Source organism: Anomaloglossus baeobatrachus, chromosome 12, assembly GCF_048569485.1.
Source record: "Anomaloglossus baeobatrachus isolate aAnoBae1 chromosome 12, aAnoBae1.hap1, whole genome shotgun sequence".
Lineage (NCBI taxonomy): Eukaryota > Metazoa > Chordata > Amphibia > Anura > Aromobatidae > Anomaloglossus > Anomaloglossus baeobatrachus.
Window position 1 is genome coordinate 51,342,185 of NC_134364.1, and position 21,331 is coordinate 51,363,515.

Sequence of the window (21,331 nt, forward strand, 5' to 3'; positions counted from 1 at the left end):
AATTTACAGTATTTATTATGAGAAAGTCCCTTGCTGATTGCAAGGAGGAGAGCCCCAGGGATCCTGAACACACAGTGTTAACTTTTCTCTAGCTTGCTGGCTGGAGGAGGGGGAAGTCCCTCGCTGTTTGCAGAAAGTCCTGCACAGATAATTTACCGGTGGCAGGGGGAGGGGCCCCCCCCAGGAAAGCGTGCGAAGATCTCCACAGAGCTTTCTCCTTCCTGAGGACGCAGGGCCCTTGGCTGATTCTGGACAGGTGCTTACTTCACTTGTAGCTCTGCTGAGCATTGCTCCCCCTCCTGGCATACTCCTGTTAGGAACATGCAGAATTCTAAGGGCACTAAGAGTGCTAAGGCCCGCATAGTCTATTATTTAGCCTGCACTGCCTGCCACACTAAGCTACCACGAAAACACACCTCTTCTCTCTGTGAGTCGTGTGCCCCTATAGCCCCCCAAGACCCCCCTGCCACAACCGCCGCAACAGTCAGCCCAGAGCCTAGGGCTCCCAGCCCACCGGAATGGGCACAGTTTCTGTCTCAATCCATGGAAAAACTGTCACAGAACCTGGTTCTGGCTATGCAATGTCGTCCTCCACACCCTTCTGGGCCCCTGGACGGAACGCAGCCTGAGGATACCCCTATGGAGGATCCTTCTGAGGTAATCCGGGCACATGCTTCACCGGTTGCAGGGATCAGGAAAAGAGCACACGGCCGGGTGTCTCCAGCAGGCTCTCCCTCGGGAGCACACAGGGCAGGCTCTCCCACACGCTTCACGGCTTCTGAAGAGCTGGAGGAGGGAGAATGCTGTTTGTACCAGGAGGATTCCTTGCTTTCATCCACCCCAGATGATCAAACTGCAATAGACTCCCTTATAGCAGCAATCAACCAAACTCTGCATGTGGAGGATCCCCCATCCACTACCACTGACCATGCGGTCTCCTTTAAGAGGGCAAGGAAACCCCAAAAGGTTTTCGCTGATCACCCATGGTTTCAGGATATCCTCACAAAGCAAAGGGAGAAGCCTGACAGGCGCTTCGGTAACCGAAAACTCATGGAGTCCCGGTACCCTTTTGCCTCACCTGCCCCTAAGGGCTGGGTCGACCCCCCCGGTCTCCCGGCTTACCACAAAGACGCTCCTGTCTTTACCCGATGGTTCCTCCATCAAGGACCCGACAGACAGGTGGAGCACCTCGCCCGCTGTGCTTTTGAGGCTGCGGGTTCCTCCCTCTCGCCCTCCTTTGCCTCTGTGTGAGTTGCAAAGGCGATCTCGGTCTGTGCTGAATCCCTTAACAATTCGCTTGAGGAATCCCAGTTCACTCATACCTTCACAGAGGTAACAGCTCAAATTGCCGCTGCGGCGGAGTACCTCATGCAGGCCTCCATGAACGCTGCTACCTGCGCAGCGTTTGCCGCCTCAAATACCATAGCCATCCGTAGAGCTCTCTGGCTCCGACAATGGCGAGCAGACTCTGCCTCCAAGAAGTCTCTCACGGGCCTTCCCTTTTTTCCAGACCGATTGTTTGGCGAACGTCTGGACAAGCTCATTTCTGACGCCACGGGAGGAAAGAGTACCTCCCTCCCCCAGCTGAAGTCCAGGACGTCCTTCACCAGACGTCCACAGTCCTCGTTCTGCTCCTTTTGGAACTCATTTGGTTGGTCGACATCCCGCTCTGCCCCCGCCACTAGCCGCGGACTATGCAGGGACCGACCTTCTCAGCTCTCCCCGAAACCCACTTCGTCATGGCAGCCTAGACCGAAACAGTCCAGGACTAGGGAGACTCGGCCACGACGTTTTCCCCCCTCATGACTCCTTCGGCGCCCCGGAAGACACACTCATTGTAGGAGGTCGACTGCGGCTCTTTCAACACATCTGGGCTGCCGCCTCAGACGACAAATGGGTGCGAGATCTTGTGTCTTCCGGTTACCACATAGAATTTCGGACCGACCCCCGAGTCGGTTCTTTCTCTCAAACCCCCCAAAGACTCGAAAATGACGCAAAGCTTTTTTCTCAGCAATCCACTCGCTCCAAACAGCAGGAGTGATAATACCTATCCCAGACGACGAGAAGTTCGGGGGGTTTTATTCCAACCTCTTTGTGGTCCCCAAAACGGATGGGTCAGTTTGACCCATCCTGGACCTCAAGCACCTGAACAAACATGTGCACGTACGGAGATTCAGAATGGAGTCCCTAAGGTCCATTATTGCATCCATGGTCGAAGGGGAATTCCTCGCCTCCATAGAACTCAAGGACACGTACCTGCACATACCCATCGCCCCAGATCACCAAAAGTTCCTCCTCTTCGCATTTCAGGACTCCACCTTTCAATTCGTAGCTCTACCCTTGGGCCTTGCCACCGTCATGAGCGTCCTTCACGCCAGGGGAATAGTCGTTCTCCCTTACTTGGACGACCTCCTCATCAAGGCCCCCTCCATCCGTGACTGCTCAACCAGCGTACAGATCACTGTGGACACCCTATCCCGCTTAGGGTGGCTAGTGAATCTAGACAAATCATCCCCGATCCCATCACGATCCATCACCTTCCTGGGCATGTCCCTGGACACCCGTCGGGGCTTGATCTTTCTCCCTCAGGACAAGGTGATCGCTCTTCAACGAGCGGTACGCTGCCTTCTACGTCCTTCGTATCGCTCCATTCAATTCAGCATGAAAGTGCTCTGCAGGATGGTGGCGGCTATGGAAGCAGTACCCTTTGCTCAACTGCACCTCCGCCCACTGCAGCTAGCCCTTCTAGTGGCCTGGGACAAGAGCCCCTTCTCCCTGGACAGACATCTTCACCTGACGCCTTCAGTCAGGTGCGCACTCCGCTGGTGGCTTCGGTCCTCATCCCTATCGAAGGGGAGATCTTTTCTCCCAGTGAACTGGCTGGTCCTGACCACAGACGCCAGCCTCCTAGGCTGGGGAGCAGTGTACCGGCACCATACTGCTCAAGGACGTTGGATGCCCCAGGAGTCTTTCCTACCCATAAACATCCTGTAACTCCGCGCGATCTTCCTCGCGCTCAGGGCGTTCTGCCCTCTGCTAGCGGGTCATCAGATTCGAGTCCAATCGGACAATGCAACAGCTGTAGCCTATACCAATCGGCAGGGGGGCACCCGCAGCAAAGCGGCTTATCTCGAGGCCCACAAGATCCTCAGCTGGGCCGAATTGACGGGATCAGTGATATCAGCGGTACACATAACGGGGATAGAGAACTGGGCAGCAGACTTTCTAAGTCGCCAAGGCCTGGCCGCCGGAGAATGGTCTCTCCACCCAGATGTGTTTCTACACATCTGCACTCGCTGGGGCACACCAGACGTGGACCGAATGGCCTTAAGGTTGAATGCAAAGGTACCCGTGTTCATAGCCAGGTCACGCGATCCGCAGTCCATCGGCGCGGATGCTCTAGTCTGCTCCTGGCACCACTTCTGCCTGCCTTACATATTTCCACCTCTACCCCTGCTGCCGCGGGTAATCCGGAAGATCAAGGCAGAGGGAGTCCCGGTGATACTGATAGCACCGGACTGGCCCAGGCGCGCCTGGTACGCCGAATTAGTACAAATGCTCACAGACGCACCGTGACGCCTTCCAGACATCTTGGACTTGCTGACCCAAGGGCCCATTTCCCATCAGAACTCCAGAGCCCTGAAGCTGATGGCATGGCCATTGAGACCTGGGTATTAACAAGAGCGGGATTCTCCCCCGCGGTTATTTCCACCATGATCAGCGCCCGAAAGCCTGCTTCATCCCGCATTTACAACTGTACGTGGAAAATCTTCCTTTCATGGTGCAGGGAAACTAACGGCCATCCCCAGATTTCTCGACTTTCTACAGTCTGGCTTGCAAGCGGGGTTGGCTCTCAGTTCCCTTAAAGGGCAGGTCTCAGTGCTCTCAATATCTTCTACCAATGCCGCCTGGCTCAAAAACCGCAAGTCAAGACCTTCCTCCAGGGCGTTTCCAATCTAGTTCCCCCGTACAAACGGCCGCTGGACCCATGGGACCTCAACCTCGTTTTGGACGGTCTCCAGAGGTCCCCCTTTGAACCCCTCAAGGAATCCTCCCTTGCTCTTCTGTCCTGGAAGGTAACATTCCTGGTGGCAATTACGTCCATCAGACGGGTTTCGGAGCTAGCAGCACTCTCTTGCCGCGAGCCTTTTCTGATCTTTCACCAGGACAAGGTGGTTCTGCGCCCCCTTCCGGATTTCCTTCTAAAGGTTCTTACCCCGTTTCATTTGAACGAGGACATTGTTCTGCCTTCCTTTTGTCCACACCCAGTTCATAGGGTGGAAAGGTCTCTGCATTCGTTAGACCTCGTCAGAGCTCTCAGATATTACATATCCAGGACAGCCCCTTTTAGGAAAACGGACTCTTTGTTCGTCATTCCTGAGGGGCCTAAAAAGGGACAGGCAGCTTCAAAGGCGACTCTGGCTCGCTGGATTCACTCTGCGACCCAGGAAGTCTACCGCTTGCAACTCAAGCCCATTCCTAGTGGGCTGCGGGCTCATTCCACGCGAGCAGTTGGTGCTTCATGGGCCATTCGGCATCAGGCTTCAGTGGAACAGGTGTGTAAGGCTGCGACCTGGTCTTGCCTACATACGCTTTCAAAGCATTACAGAGTCCATATCCAGGTTTCAACTGAGGCAAATCTGGGTAGGAAAATTCTGCAAACGGCAGTAGAGCACCTCTCTCAGTAGGCGCTCCAGGCTGTCTGGGACTGGTTCCTAGTCCTTGGGTTGTGTTGTCTTCTTTTATGTTTCCCACCCATGGACTGCTTTAGGACGTCCCATGGTCCTGTGTCCCCCAATAAGGCGTCAGAGAAAAACGGATTTTTGTGTACTCACCGTAAAATCGTTTTCTCTTAGCCATCATTGGGGGACACAGCACCCACCCTGTTGCCCTGTTGGTTCTCTCAGTACCTTATTTGGTTATGACTCTTCTTTTCTCATGTTCCTCTGTTGAGAAGTTTTTACTGTTTTTTTCTCCAACTGCTTGTGTACTAAAACTGAGGCTGCCTGGCCCCGCCAGGGGGTGTATACTGCAGAGGAGGAGCTATGCTTTTGCATCTACTTAGTCTCCTCCTATGGATAGGCAGCATAACACCCATGGTCCTGTGTCCCCCAATGATGGCTAAGAGAAAACGATTTTACAGTGAGTACACAAAAATCCGTTTGTTGACATCCAGTTACTTACTTTCAGTGTGTATGCGGGAAAGCTCCTCATATCCAGGCTAAACTTGGGCATCTTCCACAGCCTGTATTAAGAACTAAAGGAAAGCCGTCACCAGATTTGGGTCCTATAAGCTGCGGCCACTTCCAGTGGGCCCTTATATACAGCATTTTAGAATACTGTATATAAGAGCCAAGGCCGCTGTGTAGAAAGTAAAAACACCTTTATTATACTCACCTAGGGCGCGGTCCGGTCTGATGGGTGTTGCTGCTCTCAGTCCAGCGCTGCCTCCATCTTGTGCGATTGCTGTCCTCCTGCCCAGCGCCATGTGCATGATGCGTGCTGCGTCATTCACAGAGAGGTCTCGATTGCGGTCCTGCGCATGTGCCCTTCTCTCTTCCCTGCAGAGGGCTGAGCAAACTACTATAATGCGCAGGCACGAGGAAAAGTTGAAAGGCCGCCCGCGCATGCGCAGGACAATAGTTTGATCTGACCTCAGCTGAGCAGATCAAAATGTGCATGTGCAGGAGAGCAATGGAGACTCTGTGTGAATGATACAGCACATATGTTGTCAATATTAAATAAATAAATAAATAAATAAATAAATAGGGTGTATGTACAGTACAGACCAAAAGTTTGGACACATCTCATCTCTAGGACAACTGTTAAGAGGAGACTTTGTGCAGCAGCCTTCATGGTAAAATAGCTGCTAGGAAACCACTGCTAAGGACAGGCAACAAGCAGAAGAGACTTGTTTGGGCTAAAGAACACAAGGAATGGACATTACACCAGAGGAAATCTGTGCTTTGGTCTGATGAGTCCAAATTAACGTATTTAACCTACGATATCCTTCTATCACTTCTAAAGATTTCACAATCCATATAGTCAGGTAGAACATATCGGCCACCATGACTGTGCACAGTCTACAACTGGAAATAATATATAGGAAATAATCACCTATATGTATATGTATGTGTGCATGTTGTGTGTTTTTATGTGTATATAATATATATATGTACACTGCTCAAAAATATACAGGGAACACATAAACCACACAATGTAACTCCAAGTCAATCCCACTTCTGTGAAATCTGTCCAGGTATGAAGCAGCAGTGATTGTGAATCAATTTTTCCTGCTTTTATGCAAATGGACAGACAACAGGTAGAAATGATCAGAAATTAGCAGGACACCCCCAATAAAGGAGCAGTTCTGCAGGTGCTGACCACAGACCATTTCCCTGTTCTCATCCTTTTTGGCTGTTGTTTTGGTCACTTTTGTAGTTTGTCATTGCTCTCACCCCTAGAGGACGCATGAGGCAGCGTCTGCAACCCACAGATGTTGCTCAGGTAGTGCTGCTCATCCAGGATGGCTCATCAATGTGAGTTAGCTGTGTCTGTCAGCAGTGTCCAGAGTATGGAGCAGATACCAGGAGACAGGCCAGCACACCAGGAGACGTGGAGGGGGCTGTATGAGGACAACAACCCAGCAGCAGGACCGCTACCTCCGCCTTTGTGCCATGAGAAGTAGTTCCAGAGCCCTGCAAAAAAACCTCCAGTAAGCCATGGATATCCATGTGTTTGCTCATACTGCCAGAAACAGACTCCATGGTATGAGAGCCCGACGTCCACAAGTGGGTGTTGCGCTTACAGCCCAACACTGTGCAGGGCGATTGGCATTTGCCAGAGAACACCAAGATTGACAGATTTGACATTGGCGCCCTGTGCTCTTCACAGATGATAGCAGGTTCACACAGAGTCTGGAGGCGCCATGGAGAACATCCTGCTGCCTACAACATCCTCCAGCATGACCAGTTTGGCAGTGGGACAGTTATGGTGTGGGGTAGCATTTCTTTGGAGGGCCGCACAGCTCTCCATGTGCTCACCAGAGGTACCCTGACTGTGCTTAGGTACCGAGATGAGATCCTCAGATCTATTGTAAGACCATATGCTGGTGCAGTGTGCCCTGGGCTCCTTCTGATGCATGACAATACTAGGCCTCATGTGTCGCAAATGTTTCTGCAGTTCCTTCATGATGAAGGCATTGCTGCTGTATACTGGCCGTTCCCCAGACCTGACTCCCATTGAGCACATCTGGGACATCGTGTCTCCTTCCACTCATCAACGCCACATTGCATCACAGGCTCTCCAGGAGTAGACAGATGCTGTAATCCAGGTCTGGGAGGAGATCCCTCAGGAGAACGCATTCATCTTTTTTTTTTTTTTTTTAAACAGTGAAAGTTAATTTTTTTTAATCTTTTTTGGGTACACAGCTAGCTAAGTGATGTGTCATGCACTTGTAGAATACGGTAGTTGCTCAGGACTTGTGACCAAAAATGATCTGGAGATAAAATAATTTGGACCTGTGAATGTGTCCATAATATTTGAATCAATATAAATAAATAGGTTACGTGACCTGTGTTGTGTAAATATATGTACTGGTCAGATTACAGTCACATATACATGGGAATTATAACCATTTAATCAATTACAGTGGTATAAATGTATATGTAATGTGGCAGCTTTCCTCTCATCGCTGGATTTTTTTCTTCTTCTTGTATAATCGGATAACATGTAAAATGTTTGCAGTGTATAAAGAAATAGATAAAGCCCCGGAACATGAAATAATAAAATAGTTTAATTGTATAAATATACCACAATATTATAATTAATACAAATAAATATGTAAAGCGACCTGTGCTGCATTTTATATATAAGAATATATATGCACTGCTCAAAAAATTAAAGGGAACACTGAAATAACACATCCTAGACCTGGATGAATGAATGAATGAATGAATGAATGAAATATTCTCTTTGGATACTTTGTTCTGTACAACATTGAATGTGCTAACAACAAAATCACACAAAAATCATCAATGGAAATCAAATGTTTTAACCAATGGAGGCCTGTGTTTGAAGACACACAAAATGAAAGTGGAAACAAGTCAGAATGAGGCTCAGTATTGTGTGTGGCCTCCACGTGCCTGTATGACCTCCCTACAACGCTTGGGCATGCTCCTGATGAGGTTGCGGATGTCTTCTGAGGGATCTCCTCCCAAACCTGGACTAAAGCATCCGCCAGCTCCTGGACAGTCTGTGGTGCAACGTGACGTTGGTGGATGGAGCGAGACATGATGTCCCAAGTGTGCTCAATCGGATTCAGGTCTGGGGAATGGGCGGGCATAGCATCAATCCCTTCATCTTGCAGGAACTGCTGACACACTACAGCCTCATGAGGTCTGGCATTGTCCTGCATTAGGAGGAACCAGGGCCAACCGCACCAGCATATTGTCTCACAAGGGGTCTGAGGATCTCATCTCGGTACCTAATGGCAGTAAGGCTACATCTGGCAAACACATCGAGGGCTGTGCGGCCCTCCAAAGAAATGCCACCCCACATGATTTGCAAATCCTGGTGTTCTGTGGTAAATGCCAAGCGTCCTGCACGGTGTTGGGCAGTGAGCACAACCCCCATGGACGTCGGGCCCTCATGCCATCCTCATGGAATCGGTTTCTAACCATTTGTGCAGACACATGCACATTTGTGGCCTGCTGGAGGTCATTTTGCAGGGCTCTGGCAGTGCTCCTCCTGGCACAAAGGCGGAGGTAGCGGTCCTGCTGCTGGGTTGTTGCCCTCACCACGTCTCCTGGTGTACTGGCCTGTCTCCTGGTATCTGCTCCATCCTCTGGACACTGTGCTGACAGACACAGTAGACCTTCTTGCCACAGCTCACATTGATGTGCCGTCCTGGATGAGCTGCATTACCTGTGCCACTTGTCTGGGTTGTAGAGTCCGTCTCATGCTACCCCTCTAGGGGTGAGAGCACAACCAACATTCAAAAGTGACCAAAACCTCAGCCAGAAAGCATTGTATTGAGATGTGGTCTGTGGTCCCCACCTGCAGAAACACTCCTTTATTGAGTGTGTCTTGATAATTGCCAATAATTTTCATCTGACGTCTATTCCATTTACACAACAGCGTGTGTGATATATATATATATATATATTATACATACACACACGTCAGGTAACGTGCTATGAGGAATATAATCCAATGATGTGCACATTTTTTGCAGTGAATAAGTACTTGTCCAGTTTGTAGACAGACCATCATTTACTGCACTAGACAAATACCGAGACTATAAAGTCATTTTTTGTGGCCATTATCAGGTGCTCTTCCTGTAATAATGGCCGCTATCTTGCCGTCTGTGTCCTTTTCTGTGATATTTTCACGCATCTTTGCCCCTACCTCTAATAATAAGATCCCACATCATGTAATAATGTCCTCCGTCCTGGCCCCTACCTGTAATAATTTCACCCATACTGGCCCCTTCCTGCAATAAAGTCCCCACATCCTGGCCACTTTCTGTAATAATGTCCCCCACTCTCTAATAATGTCCTCTGTCCTGGCCCCTTCCTATAATAATGTCCTCCATTCCTGTAATAATACCCCCCATCTTGTAATAGTATTTTCCGTTCTGGACCCTTTTCTGTAATAATGTCCCCCATCCTGTAATAATGTACTCCGCCCTAGGCCCCTACCTGTAATAATGTCCTCCTTCCTGGGCCCCTACCTATAATAATGTCCCCCCATCCTGTAATAATGTCCACCATTCTGGGCCTTTCCTGTAATAATACCCCCCATCGTGTAATAGTATCCTCCGCCCTGTACCCTTTCTGTAATAATGTCCTCTGTTCTGGCCCCTTTCTTATAATAATGTCCCCCATCATGTAATAATGTACTCCGTCCTAGGCCCCTACCTATAAAAATGTCCCCCCATTCTGTAATAATGTCCACCATTCTGGGCCTTTCCTGTAATAACGTCCCCCATCCTATAATAATCTCCATCCTGGCCTCTTTCTCTAATAATGTCTTCCATCCTATCCCCCATGCTATAATAATGTCCACATGCTTGGCACCTTCCTGTAATAACGTCCCCCAACCTATAATAATGTTTTCCATCCTTCCCCTTCCTGTAGTAAGGTCCTCCATTCTGTAATAATGTCCTCCATCCTGACCCGTTTTTGTAATATTGTACCTAATAAGATTAGCCTACCCCTATATGGCCGATGTATCTTTTGGTGCCACAGAGTAATATTTTTTGTTGGTTTGGCCGCTCGGACTACGTGGCTATAATCGGATGCTCTTACTTAGGACAGATTCACTTTAATACTTTCACATAACTTTGACCACTAGGGGGCAGGCTGCTTAATTCTAAGCTAATGTATGTTACTTTCTCTCCTCAGCCGTGCTCCCTGATGAGTTGTGCAAATTAAAAAAGCTGGAGACCCTGCACCTTGCCAGCAACCATATCAGCCGCCTCCCTGCAGACTTTGGGCAGCTCTCCACCTTGAAGACCCTAAACCTTTCCGGTAACCAGCTGCGTGGCATACCCCCTCAGCTCTGCAGCTTACGGCACCTGAATGTGGTGGATCTGTCAAAAAATAAAATTCAGGCAATTCCAGATGAAATCTCTGGGGTGCAGGCCATAGAGATAAACCTGAACCAGAACCAGGTAAGTAAAGACCGCTAATCCTATATTTGAATTCCTAAAGAACTGGTCTGAAACATCTCAGATTAGGGTGAAGTAGGAAAAGCAGTCTCATAAGTGCTTGTCTTGTCTTTATCTACGGAGACGGGGGCAAGGAGGAAAATTGAATTGCAAAAATATTATGTTCCAAATAGTAACCCATACTATGATCTTTTTTTAAAATTTTTTATGAAACTTTGCTCACTTTATTAGCGAATATGTCTTTGTTTCAGTAAAAAGATGCAAAGTGGCTTCAAATCCCCTGCTTTTCCCTATTCTTTTTGCTTGCCTTCAGCTTCATAGATATTAGAATGTAATGATTTGAAGTACTGCTGATGGCAGTGATGGCAGTCCTTCTCTCCTCTGCTGACTGTTGCGTTTCTCTGGACATCCTCCTGCAGCAGCTTATCCCCAGAGTTAGTGACATACAGGTACTGAGCTGACCCTCTCACTGCCATCATCTGTACTCCAAATGAGTACGTTCTGACATTAATGCAGCTAAAGGCTGGTAAATAGGCTGAGGAAAAGCAAAGGTGTGAAAGTCACTTTTATTCATTTTTTTATAGGAATGAATTATTATTTTTATTATTATGCATTGCTTATATAGTCCAATCATATTCCACAGCACTTTACAGAGATTATTATCCCTGTCCTCATTGGGGATCACAATCTAGATTCTCTTTAAGTATGTAAAATTAAATAAATAAATCTTTATTTTTATATAGCGCTAACATATTCCGCAGCGCTTTACGTACATCAGGAACACTGTCCCCATAGGGGCTCACAATCTAAATTCCCGATCTGTATGTCTTTGGAGTGTGGGAGGAAACCGGAGAACCCGGAGGAAACCCACGCAAACACGAGGAGAACATACAAACTCCTTGCACATAGTGTCCTTGGTGGGATTTGAACCCAGGACCCCAGCGCTGCAAGTCTGCAGTGCTAACCACTGAGCCACCGTGCCGCCCTAAGTATGTCTTTGGAATAAGACAAATTTTCCGTAGTAGGCCTCCAAACCTCTGCCTTTCCCCAATTTATTTACCTGCGTTAAGCTGCATTGATATCAGAATGTACTCATTTGGAGTACAGATGATGGCAGTGAAAAGATCATCTCAGCACTCTGAGGATAAGCTGCTGCAGGAGATATTGCTAAGCACAACACTCAGAGGAGAAGACAGGTGCCGACTTTTTCACTGCCATCATCTGTACTCCACATGAGTGCATTCTTATATGAGTGCAGCTGAAGGTAGGGAAATAGACTGGGGAAAAGCAGGAGTTTGGAAGCCACTGTTGTGCTATGCTTTAACAGGACTAAAGCTATATCCCCTAATAAAGTGATTTGCAAAGTTTCATAACTTTTCATGCTCCACAAAGTTCTAAAAAAAATGTTACTCTTTTATTTGCATTGTGAGAAATTGACATCCATAGACTTCACAGAAGTGTACGGGTGGGCAGATCTGTGCCCCGGGATTCGTATCAATCTTTTCAAGCAATATTTGGCTAGATGTAGCCTTAGTTGTGCGGTAGTGTAAAGCAGGGCGGACGGTGGACAAATTTACTTCCTTGTAGCTTTGTATTTGCAGTGGCACAATTTTAATCACTGTAGTAAATTGATATATATTTATTTTGAATCCCAGATCTCACAGATCTCAGTGCAGGTCTCTCGATGCCCACGTCTTAAGGTCCTTCGACTTGAAGAGAACTGTCTGGAGCTCAGCATGCTGCCTCACAGTATCCTCAGCGACTCGCAGATCTCCTTGTTGGCTGTTGATGGGAACCTCTTTGAAATAAAAAATCTCCGGGACTTGGATGGTTACGATAAGGTCAGTGCTGAAAGTAGATGATGTAGATGCGCAAAGTGTAGCAAGTGCGGCCATAAAAATAATCTTTTTACAGTGAAGCTAAAAGTTTACTCTGCAGTATGGTGCTCTGCTATCACAGACATTGCTCAAAGTGAACAACCCACTATCAAATGGGTAACATCAATATCTGCGTGCTGACAGCCGTATATCACAGCTCGCAACGTGTGGACTGAGTGTGGTTATATTGACCCAAACTGATATACTGCTAACAGCCTATGACGCTATACTTTTGGGTCAGCAAACCCTTTTCCAGTTCGTATACAGACCATTAGTTACTGTACTAGACAAATGCTCTTGCTGTAAAGCCACTTTTTATGGTCATTTTGAGGCGCCCTTCCTGTAATAAAGTCCCCCATCTTGCCATCTGTGCCCCTTCCTGTGATATTTTCATCCACCCTGGCCCCTTCCTGTAATAACGTCCCCTATCCATTCTTTAATGTCTTCCAACCTGTCCCCTTCCTATAATAATGTCCCCCATCCTAGGCTCCTACCTGTAATAACAATCCCCATCCTATAATAATGTCCTCTGTCCTGGCCCCTTTCTGTAATAATGTCCCACATCCTGTAATAATGTCCTCCATTCTGTCTTGATCTCTAATATTGTACCCCTCCTGGGTGCTTTTCTTTAATAATGCTCTCTATCCTATGCCCTTTCCTGTCATTTTGTCTCTCTTCATGGGCCTTTCCTGTAATATTGTCCCATACGTCACCCCTTCCTGTAATAATGTTCTCTGTCCTGGTCCCTTCCTATAATAATGAACCCCATCGTGTGCAACTTTAACAATGTCCCTCATATTGGCCCCTTTTCTGTAGTAATGTCCCCCATCCTTGGTCCCGTCCTGTAATAATGTCTCTCCTCCTGTAATAATTTCTTCATTCCTGACCCTTTTCTTTAATAATGTCCTCCCTCGTTGGCCCCTTCCTGTAATAACGTCGTCTGTCTTGGGCCCCTACCTGTAATATCTTCCCCCATCCTATAATAATGTCATCTGTCCTAGCTAGCTCCTTTCTGTAATAGTGTCCACATCCTTGACCCCTTCCTGTACTAATGTCCTCCATTCTGGCCCGTTTCTGTAATATTGTACTCCATCCTGGGTGGTTTCCTTTAATAATGCTCTCTATCCTGGACCCCTTTCTGTAATTTTGTCTCCCTTCCTGAGCCTTTCTTGTAATATTGCCCCCATACTTGACCCTTTCCTATAATAATGTCCTCCGTCCTGGCTCCTTTCTGTAATAATGCCCCCATGCTTGATCCCCTTCCTGTAATAATGTCCTCTGTCGTGGTCCCTTCCTGTAATAATGTACCCTATCCTGTGCCACTTTAACAATGTTTCCTATGTTGGGCCCTTCCTGTAATAATGTCTCTCACCCTGTAATAATTTCCTCTGTCCTGGCCCCTTTCTGTAATAATGTTCCCCATCTTGGGCAACTTTATTTAACAATTTACCCTATATGTTGGCCCCTTTCTTTAATAATGTCCCCAATCCTGGGAAACTATATTTAACAAAGTCCCACATGTTGGGCCCTTCCTGTAATGATGTCCCTCATCCTGTAATAATTTCCTCCGTAATAATGTCCTCTGTCCGGGCCCCTTCATGTAATAATGTGCCTCATCCTGTAATAACGTTGTCCATACTAGCTGCTTTCTGTAATATTGTCTCCCATTCTGAGCCCCTTCCTGATATAATGTTATTCATCCTAGGTCCTTCTCTGTAATAATGCCCTCTTTTCTGGACCATTTCTGAAATAATATCCCCCATCCTAGTCCTCTTATTTGATAATGTCTCCCATCCTCAGCCCCTTCCAGATATGTCTCTCATCCTGGGTCTCTTTCTCTAATAATGTCCTCCATCCAGAGCCCCTTCCTGTAATAATGTCCCTCATCCTGGGTCCCATTGTCTAAAAATATGTTTCTTACTTGCCCCTTTCTGTAATCATATTCCCCATCCTGGTTCCCTTTTTGTAATAATGTTCTCTATTCTCGGTCCTTTATTACAGGAAGGAGCTCAGGATGGGTGACATTATCAAATAATGTCCCTCATACTGAGTCCTTTTCTGTCATGATATCCTCTTTCCTGGCCCTTTCCTGTAATAATGTCGCTCATTTTGGCCCCCATCTGTAATAATGTCTTCAGCCTGTCCCCTTTATTTGATTAGGTCCCCCATTATGGCTACATTTCTCTGATGTCCCCAATCCCTAGCCCTTTCCTGTAATAATGTCCCTATCCTGAGCCTGTTCCTGTAATAATGTTACTCATCCCAGGTCCCTTCCTGTAATAATGTCCCTCATTCTGGCCCCTATCTGTACTTATGTCTTCAGCCTGTTCCCTTTATTTGATTATGTCCCCCATCATGGGTACCTTTCTCTAATAATATCCCCAATCCTGAGCCTGTGCCTGTAATGTTCCTCATTCTGGATCCCTTTTCTGTAATAATGTCCCCCATCCTGGGCAACTTTATTTAACAATGTCCCTGATGTTGGGTCTTCTCTGTGATATTGTCCCTCATCCCTGGTCCCTTTCTCTAGTAATGTTACCCATTCCTGGCTCCTTCCTGTAATCATGTCCCATCCTTCTGCCTGTGACATCCTCTTGCTACTCCATATTTGCACAAACAGTTATGTCATTGGCTGCCCATGGCAGGTGCGCCGACATCCACTGATGGCCTTTAATAGGCTGGCATTTATTTTAACTATTGCAGTGCTGGAAACACTCTCTCCAAATGGTGTAGGTTTGCCAAATATGTTGTATATGCCCCCTGCAGTGGTCTTGTGCCATGCTGTACTGGCATCAGTGCTCAGTATAGAACCATGATGAGAGGAGTATGGCATGTCACCCCTGATTATATTATACTCCATGGTGTGTGGTGGTGATTTTATTTGGCTGTTGTTGGAGGAGAAGGTGACCAGACCAGTCCAGCGGCCTCAGTCATTGGTGTGAAGGGAGGAAGTTTAGATTAAGACTGCTAATGATATCATCTCACGGGTAATCCAGAGACTGTGCCGTATTAGCTATATATATATCAGAGCCGACATTAATGTATCAGACAATGAATACATGAGACATGTTCTCCTTGAGCCAGCATCACCAACTGAACTCGTGTATTTGATAGATCCAATTATACAGTAAGCATGAATAACCTTGAAGCTAAACAGGGAGTGCTTCACTCCCCAATTTCTTACAGCACATTGCCTGCCTTTCGTAAATTCCTTCTGTGTGAACATTACTGATAACACTTTTGCAGCTTCACATTCTGGCTTCATTATCTTTGGTTAACTCCTTCATGGCTATACAACTTAAAATTATATTATGGGTCTATGCGATGGCTACATAGACAGACAGATAATTATACAACTACATCTATATTTTGATTATTTACATACACAGATATTCTTATTACGTTTAAATAAACAAGCTATAGCTCAGTCGACCTCCACATTGGAAGAACAGGAGGGTGATAGACAGATCTGGTCACTGCGTCACTAATCATCCTAGTTTAAAATACAGAATATTTAATTTACACTAATTGTGTATTTATTTTTTTTCTGCATTGGGATAACTTGTGATCTTACCTGTATATTTTCCCCTCCCCCACAGTACATGGAACGGTTCACAGCAACACGGAAGAAGTTTGTGTGATGGGGCGGCGTTTACCGAAGCGTAAGCATTAACTGCGACTACTTCCTCACCGGATATCGGGGTGAGCTCTGAATATAGGACCTGTGTCTGGTCTCGCAGCTTCTTCTCTCAGCTAGCGTGCTCCCATCTAATATCAGCATGGGCAGGTGGGAGCCATGGACGATGTGTGGGCTGGAAACACCGGTGGTGTGAGCTGGGTCCAAACCGAGATTTTATTACTGCAGTGAGTAATGTGGAAGCAGACCACCCTATGGATAGCAATGATTCCGCTCACTATAGACAATTATTATTTGTAAGTTTTGTTTTTTTTTAAATGTATTTTTCCAAAATGTTATCAAACCATTCTGACAGCCATATTAGTTATTGTGTCACTGCACTGTTACTAAATGTACATTTTTTTTTCTTTTGCCATTTGTCATATTAAATATTATCTTGGACGCATTTTTATATATTATATTATTTATATATATACACACACATAATATACTGTAAATGTTGGAAAGTATCATACTCCCAGATCCATTTCATAACATGTGTTGGCCGCCCCCTGCTAGAGCTCACTGCATATACTCCTGTAAGAATCACTGGGAGTTGTTAGAGGTTGTCCGCGATAGTTACATTGATGACCTATACTATGGTTAGGCTATCAATGTCTGACACCTCGCTGATAAGCTTTACTTGGTCCTAGCGGCAGCAGCCAGCAATACTCAGTTCTGGAGCTGCTCCATCTTCTGATAGCAGCTGGGTACTGCACATGTGCCTCCTATTGATTAGAATAGAAGGCGGATGTGCAGTACCCAGCCGCTATCAGAAGACGGAGCAGCTCCAGAGCTGAGCATTTCTGTCCGACTGTTGCCGGGACTGAGAACTGCTAACCGGCGGGGGTGGCCGGTTGATGGCCTATCCTAAGGGGTACTTTGCACACTACGACATTGCAAGCCAATGGTAGCGATGCCGAGCGCGATAGTCCCCGCCCCCGTTGCAGCTGCGATATCGTGTGATAGCTGCCGTAGCTTTATTATTTGTTTTTAATTGAGCAAAATATCAAACTTTTTTTTATATTTTCCACTGTTAAACACTAGGGGGAGCAGCTGCTGAAATCCTACAGAAATCCCACTGTATAAAAAGCTCAGATTACAGCCTGCAGTAAAAGTGGGCGGAGTCTGCTCTCTTGTGTGTGGTGGCACGCCTCCCCCTCCCAATCTGAGTGTTTACAACAGATAACAGAGAATGACATGTAGGGACATAATGCACAGCCATTTTGTTGATGACCACAACTGTCCAAAGTGTCACCAAGGATAGCAGGAGTATCACACAGGATAGGATTAGATACACAACTCTGCAGACAGTATCACCGGTACACACACAGGTACTCACATGCAGTGGCGCGCGCATGCACACACACACCACCCCTGATGGGGACCTTGTGCCTGACACACACACACACACACACACACACACACTGCGGCGGCGGGCAGAGCTGCTGCGTCGGGCAGAGCTGAGGGAGCTGCGGAGGTGGGCAGAGCTGCTGCGTGGGGCAGAGCTGGGGGAGCTGCGGCGGCGGGAGCTGCAGTGGGGGGCTTGGGAGAACATAGGGAGGAGGGTATCATTGGAGACGGTAATGGTGGGGGGAGAGCAGGGGCTGGGGAGAACGGAGGGATGGGATGTCACCGGAGACTGTAACAGGGGAGGGGAGGGGGCCCATACTCACACATCCCAGCGGGTGACAGGGGTAAAGTGGAGCAAACAGCAGACGCTGTGAGCTCCACAATAATGGCGCTGGTCTCCTCCCTCTGTTGTGTTCTGGACAGCCCAGGGGGCACGTCCAGGTCACAGCAGACGCCCACTGTAACGTACTTCATGGGGTCGGAGCCCGACTATCAGAGTCTATGCACAGGGGCTGCCATAAAGGAGTAACTGTCGTTACACACACGGCAAATCCAGCATGGCAGCCCCCAGTAAAATAAGAATTAAATAAACACTAAATAAGCTGCGATTTTCATTTTTATTAGAAATACTTGATTTCATAATCACTATTTTTAATACAAAAATAAAAAACCGCGATACCTTCCCTTTAAAAGCTGTATGCTGTGGGCTCCCTCTTGTGGTGGCTGCAGGTAGTTATGTCACTGTTGTGGCTATATGATAAAAGCATCCATGAGCCCCTATAGTCGATATGTATTGTAGTGTGTAATCTACAATGTCCGTCCATCTCTGAAACACATTGCATAATCTTTTAAGAAATTACAGCTGACTCTAGCCAGTCCATAAAGTTAAAAGCAACTGATAGTTACGACAGTTAAATAAATTTTTTATTTTTTTTTAAAAAGAACTTAAGCGTGCTTTACACGCTGCGACAGTGCTAGCATTTGTTGGCGATGTCGAGCGCGATAGCACCCGCCCCCGTCGTACGGCCGAGATGTGGTGATCGCTGCCGTAGCGAAAATTATCGCTACAGCAGAGTCACACGCACATACCTGCTCTGAGACGTCGCTCTGGCTGGCGAACCGCCTCCTTTCTAAGGGAGCGGTTCATTCGGCGTCACACGGCAGGCGTCCAATAGAAGCGGAGGGGGTGGAGATGAGCGGGACATAACATCCCGCCCACCTCCTTCCTTCCGCGTTGCCGGTGGACGCAGGTAAGGAGATGTTCGTCGCTCCTGTGGTGTCACACACAGCGATGTTGGTGCCGCAGAAACGAGGAACAACATCGCTAATAAGCCGAAAACGATTTTTTTGTTTCAGGACGACCTCTCCGTGGCAAACGATTTTGACCGCTTTTGCGATAGTTTAAGGTCGCTCATAAGTGTCACACGCTGCGATATCGTTAATGAAGCCGGATGTGCGTCACAAACACCGTGACCCCTGACGATAATTCATTAACGATATCGTAGCGTGTAAAGCCCGCGTTAGTCCTCAGTGGTTGATACCTTTTTAATGGCTAACTGAAAAGATGGTAATAATAGCAAGCTTTGGAGATCAGACATGGTATAATATAAAATCTGAAGAGTCACATATTTATACACAACAGGACATAGTTTTGCTTCACGTCACTTGTTTTATTTACTGCTCCATTCTATCAGCATGGCAAGGGGACAAACAGTTGTGGCAGTAAATATTGCAGCAGTTCATAGATAAGGAGTGTGAAACTTTTATTGTCCTCTGATTGGGGTCTGGTCCAGAACTGTGATGCCCCCGGATGGTCTGAGGAGCACATTTCTTAAATTGATGTAAAAAGACATGACATTTTCTAATTTATTTTACTTTTTAGATCTTCTTGCATATTTCCTAACCAAAAATTGAAGAAAAAAAACAAACAAATCTGGGTAATGCTGTAAAAGAAGTTGCCAGGTTCAGGATTGATATTATGTGCAGACCTCTTCATGTTCAGGATTTGCGATTGACATTTTTCCTAAAGAGCTGTAACTTCACAAAAAGGCGCTCTATCCTGCACACAGGATGCTTATGGCCGGTGCTGGCATGCATCTGGTGGATGAAGGACACATGTCTCCCATTCACTTTTGGCCTACATACATGAAAGTAAAGCTAAAGGCCACTATACATCTTATACTAATGATGTCTACACCTGCTCATTGCAATGTGTTCAGCTAACCACCCGCACCATATTCCCCAACTCTAGTGCTTGAGACCCCAGCAGATCATGTTTTCAGGATTTCCTCAGTATTGTATCCAGAAAACATGATCTGCTGGTGGCTCTCGAGGACTGGAGTTTGTGGGAACACTGGGGTCTTCTGATTCTCCCTGAACAGCTGAGGTCAGGGAAGAAAAGAAGCATTTCAGACCCCTGATTATTTTGTTCTTTAACCCCTTAACGACCACGGGCAGTAAAATTACGTCTTAAATGACATAATGTTACTGCCCGCGGTCCTCCGGCGGCAGCGCATGCCGCGATCGGCACACATCTCAGCTGATTTTCACAGCTGAGTTGTGTGCCTGCTAGGCACGAGCAGAATAGTTATCTGCTCGTGCCGATTAACCCCTTATATGGCGCTGTCAATACATGACAGCGCCATTATAAGCGCGATTGCGGTAATGTTTTCCTTACCGCCCGATACCGGAAGTCACGTGACGCGATCACGTGACTCCCGATAGTTGTCATGGTAGCACAGGGTCATGTGATGACTCCAGTACTACACCTGACTTGGTTTCACTTTCGCTGTGCCAGCCGCACAGCAAAAGAGAAAGAGAGCGTATCTGCTGTTTTCAGCCTTGTAGCTGTGATCAGCAGATACTGCAGAGCGATCGGATTGCTGATCGCAATAGCCCCCTAGGGGGACTAGTAAAATTAAAAAAAGTTAAAAAAAAGTTTTAAAAAATTAAAAAAAAAAACAAAAAACCTAAGTTCAAATCACCCCCATTCGCCCCATTGAAAATTAAAGGGTTAAAAAAATAAAAATACACACATTTGGTATTGCCACGTTCAGAAACGCCCGATCTATCAAAATATAAAATCAATGAATCTGATCAGTAAACTGCGTAGCGGCAAAAAAATTCCAAACGCCAAAACGATGTTTTTTGTCGCCACAACTTTTGCGCAAAATGCAATAAGAGGCGATCAAAACGTAGCATCTGCGCAAAAATCGTACCGTTAAAAACGTCAGCTCGAGACGCAAAAAATAAGCCGTCATTGAGCCATAGATCCCGAAAAATGAGAACACTACGGGTCACGGAGTATGGCGTAAAACGTGCGCCACTTTTTTCGGACAAACTTCCGATTTTTTTTAACCCCTTATATAAAAGTAAACCTATACATGTTTGGTGTCTACGAACTCGCACTGACCTGAGGCATCACACCCACACATCAGTTTTACCATATAGTGAACACAGTGAATAAAATATGTCAAACCATAGTGCTATCGCACTTTTTTTGCAATTTTTCAGCATTTGGAATTTTTTTTGCCATTTTCTAGTACACTATATGGTAAAACTGATGGTTTCATTTAAAAGTACAGCTCGTTCCGCAAAAAATGAGCCCTCACATGACCATATTGACTGAAAAATAAAAAAGTTAAGTCTCTCAGAAAAAGAATGGCGAAAAATCGGCCGGTCGTGAAGGGGTTAAGGCTAGGTTCACATTTCCATTGTTTTAAATCAGTCAGCGATGGATCGGTCGTTTTTTAG

General features: G+C 46.7%; 2 protein-coding genes across 4 annotated transcripts in view; one reads left to right on the forward strand and one right to left on the reverse strand.

Annotated features, from left to right (window-relative positions):
• The window catches only part of LRRC57 (leucine rich repeat containing 57), a 33,599-nt gene extending 16,967 nt beyond the window's left edge, over nt 1-16,632 (forward strand). For all 3 annotated transcript variants that reach the window (XM_075330321.1, XM_075330322.1, XM_075330323.1), the window contains exons 4-6: nt 10,407-10,675; nt 12,328-12,513; nt 16,149-16,632. In XM_075330321.1, coding sequence (XP_075186436.1) covers nt 10,407-10,675; nt 12,328-12,513; nt 16,149-16,190 — 497 coding nt within the window. In that variant the 3' untranslated portion in view covers nt 16,191-16,632. The remainder of the gene's footprint in view (nt 1-10,406; nt 10,676-12,327; nt 12,514-16,148) is intronic.
• The window catches only part of LOC142257722 (synaptosomal-associated protein 23-like), a 285,299-nt gene that overhangs the window by 194,264 nt on the left and 69,704 nt on the right, over nt 1-21,331 (reverse strand). The window lies entirely within an intron of this gene.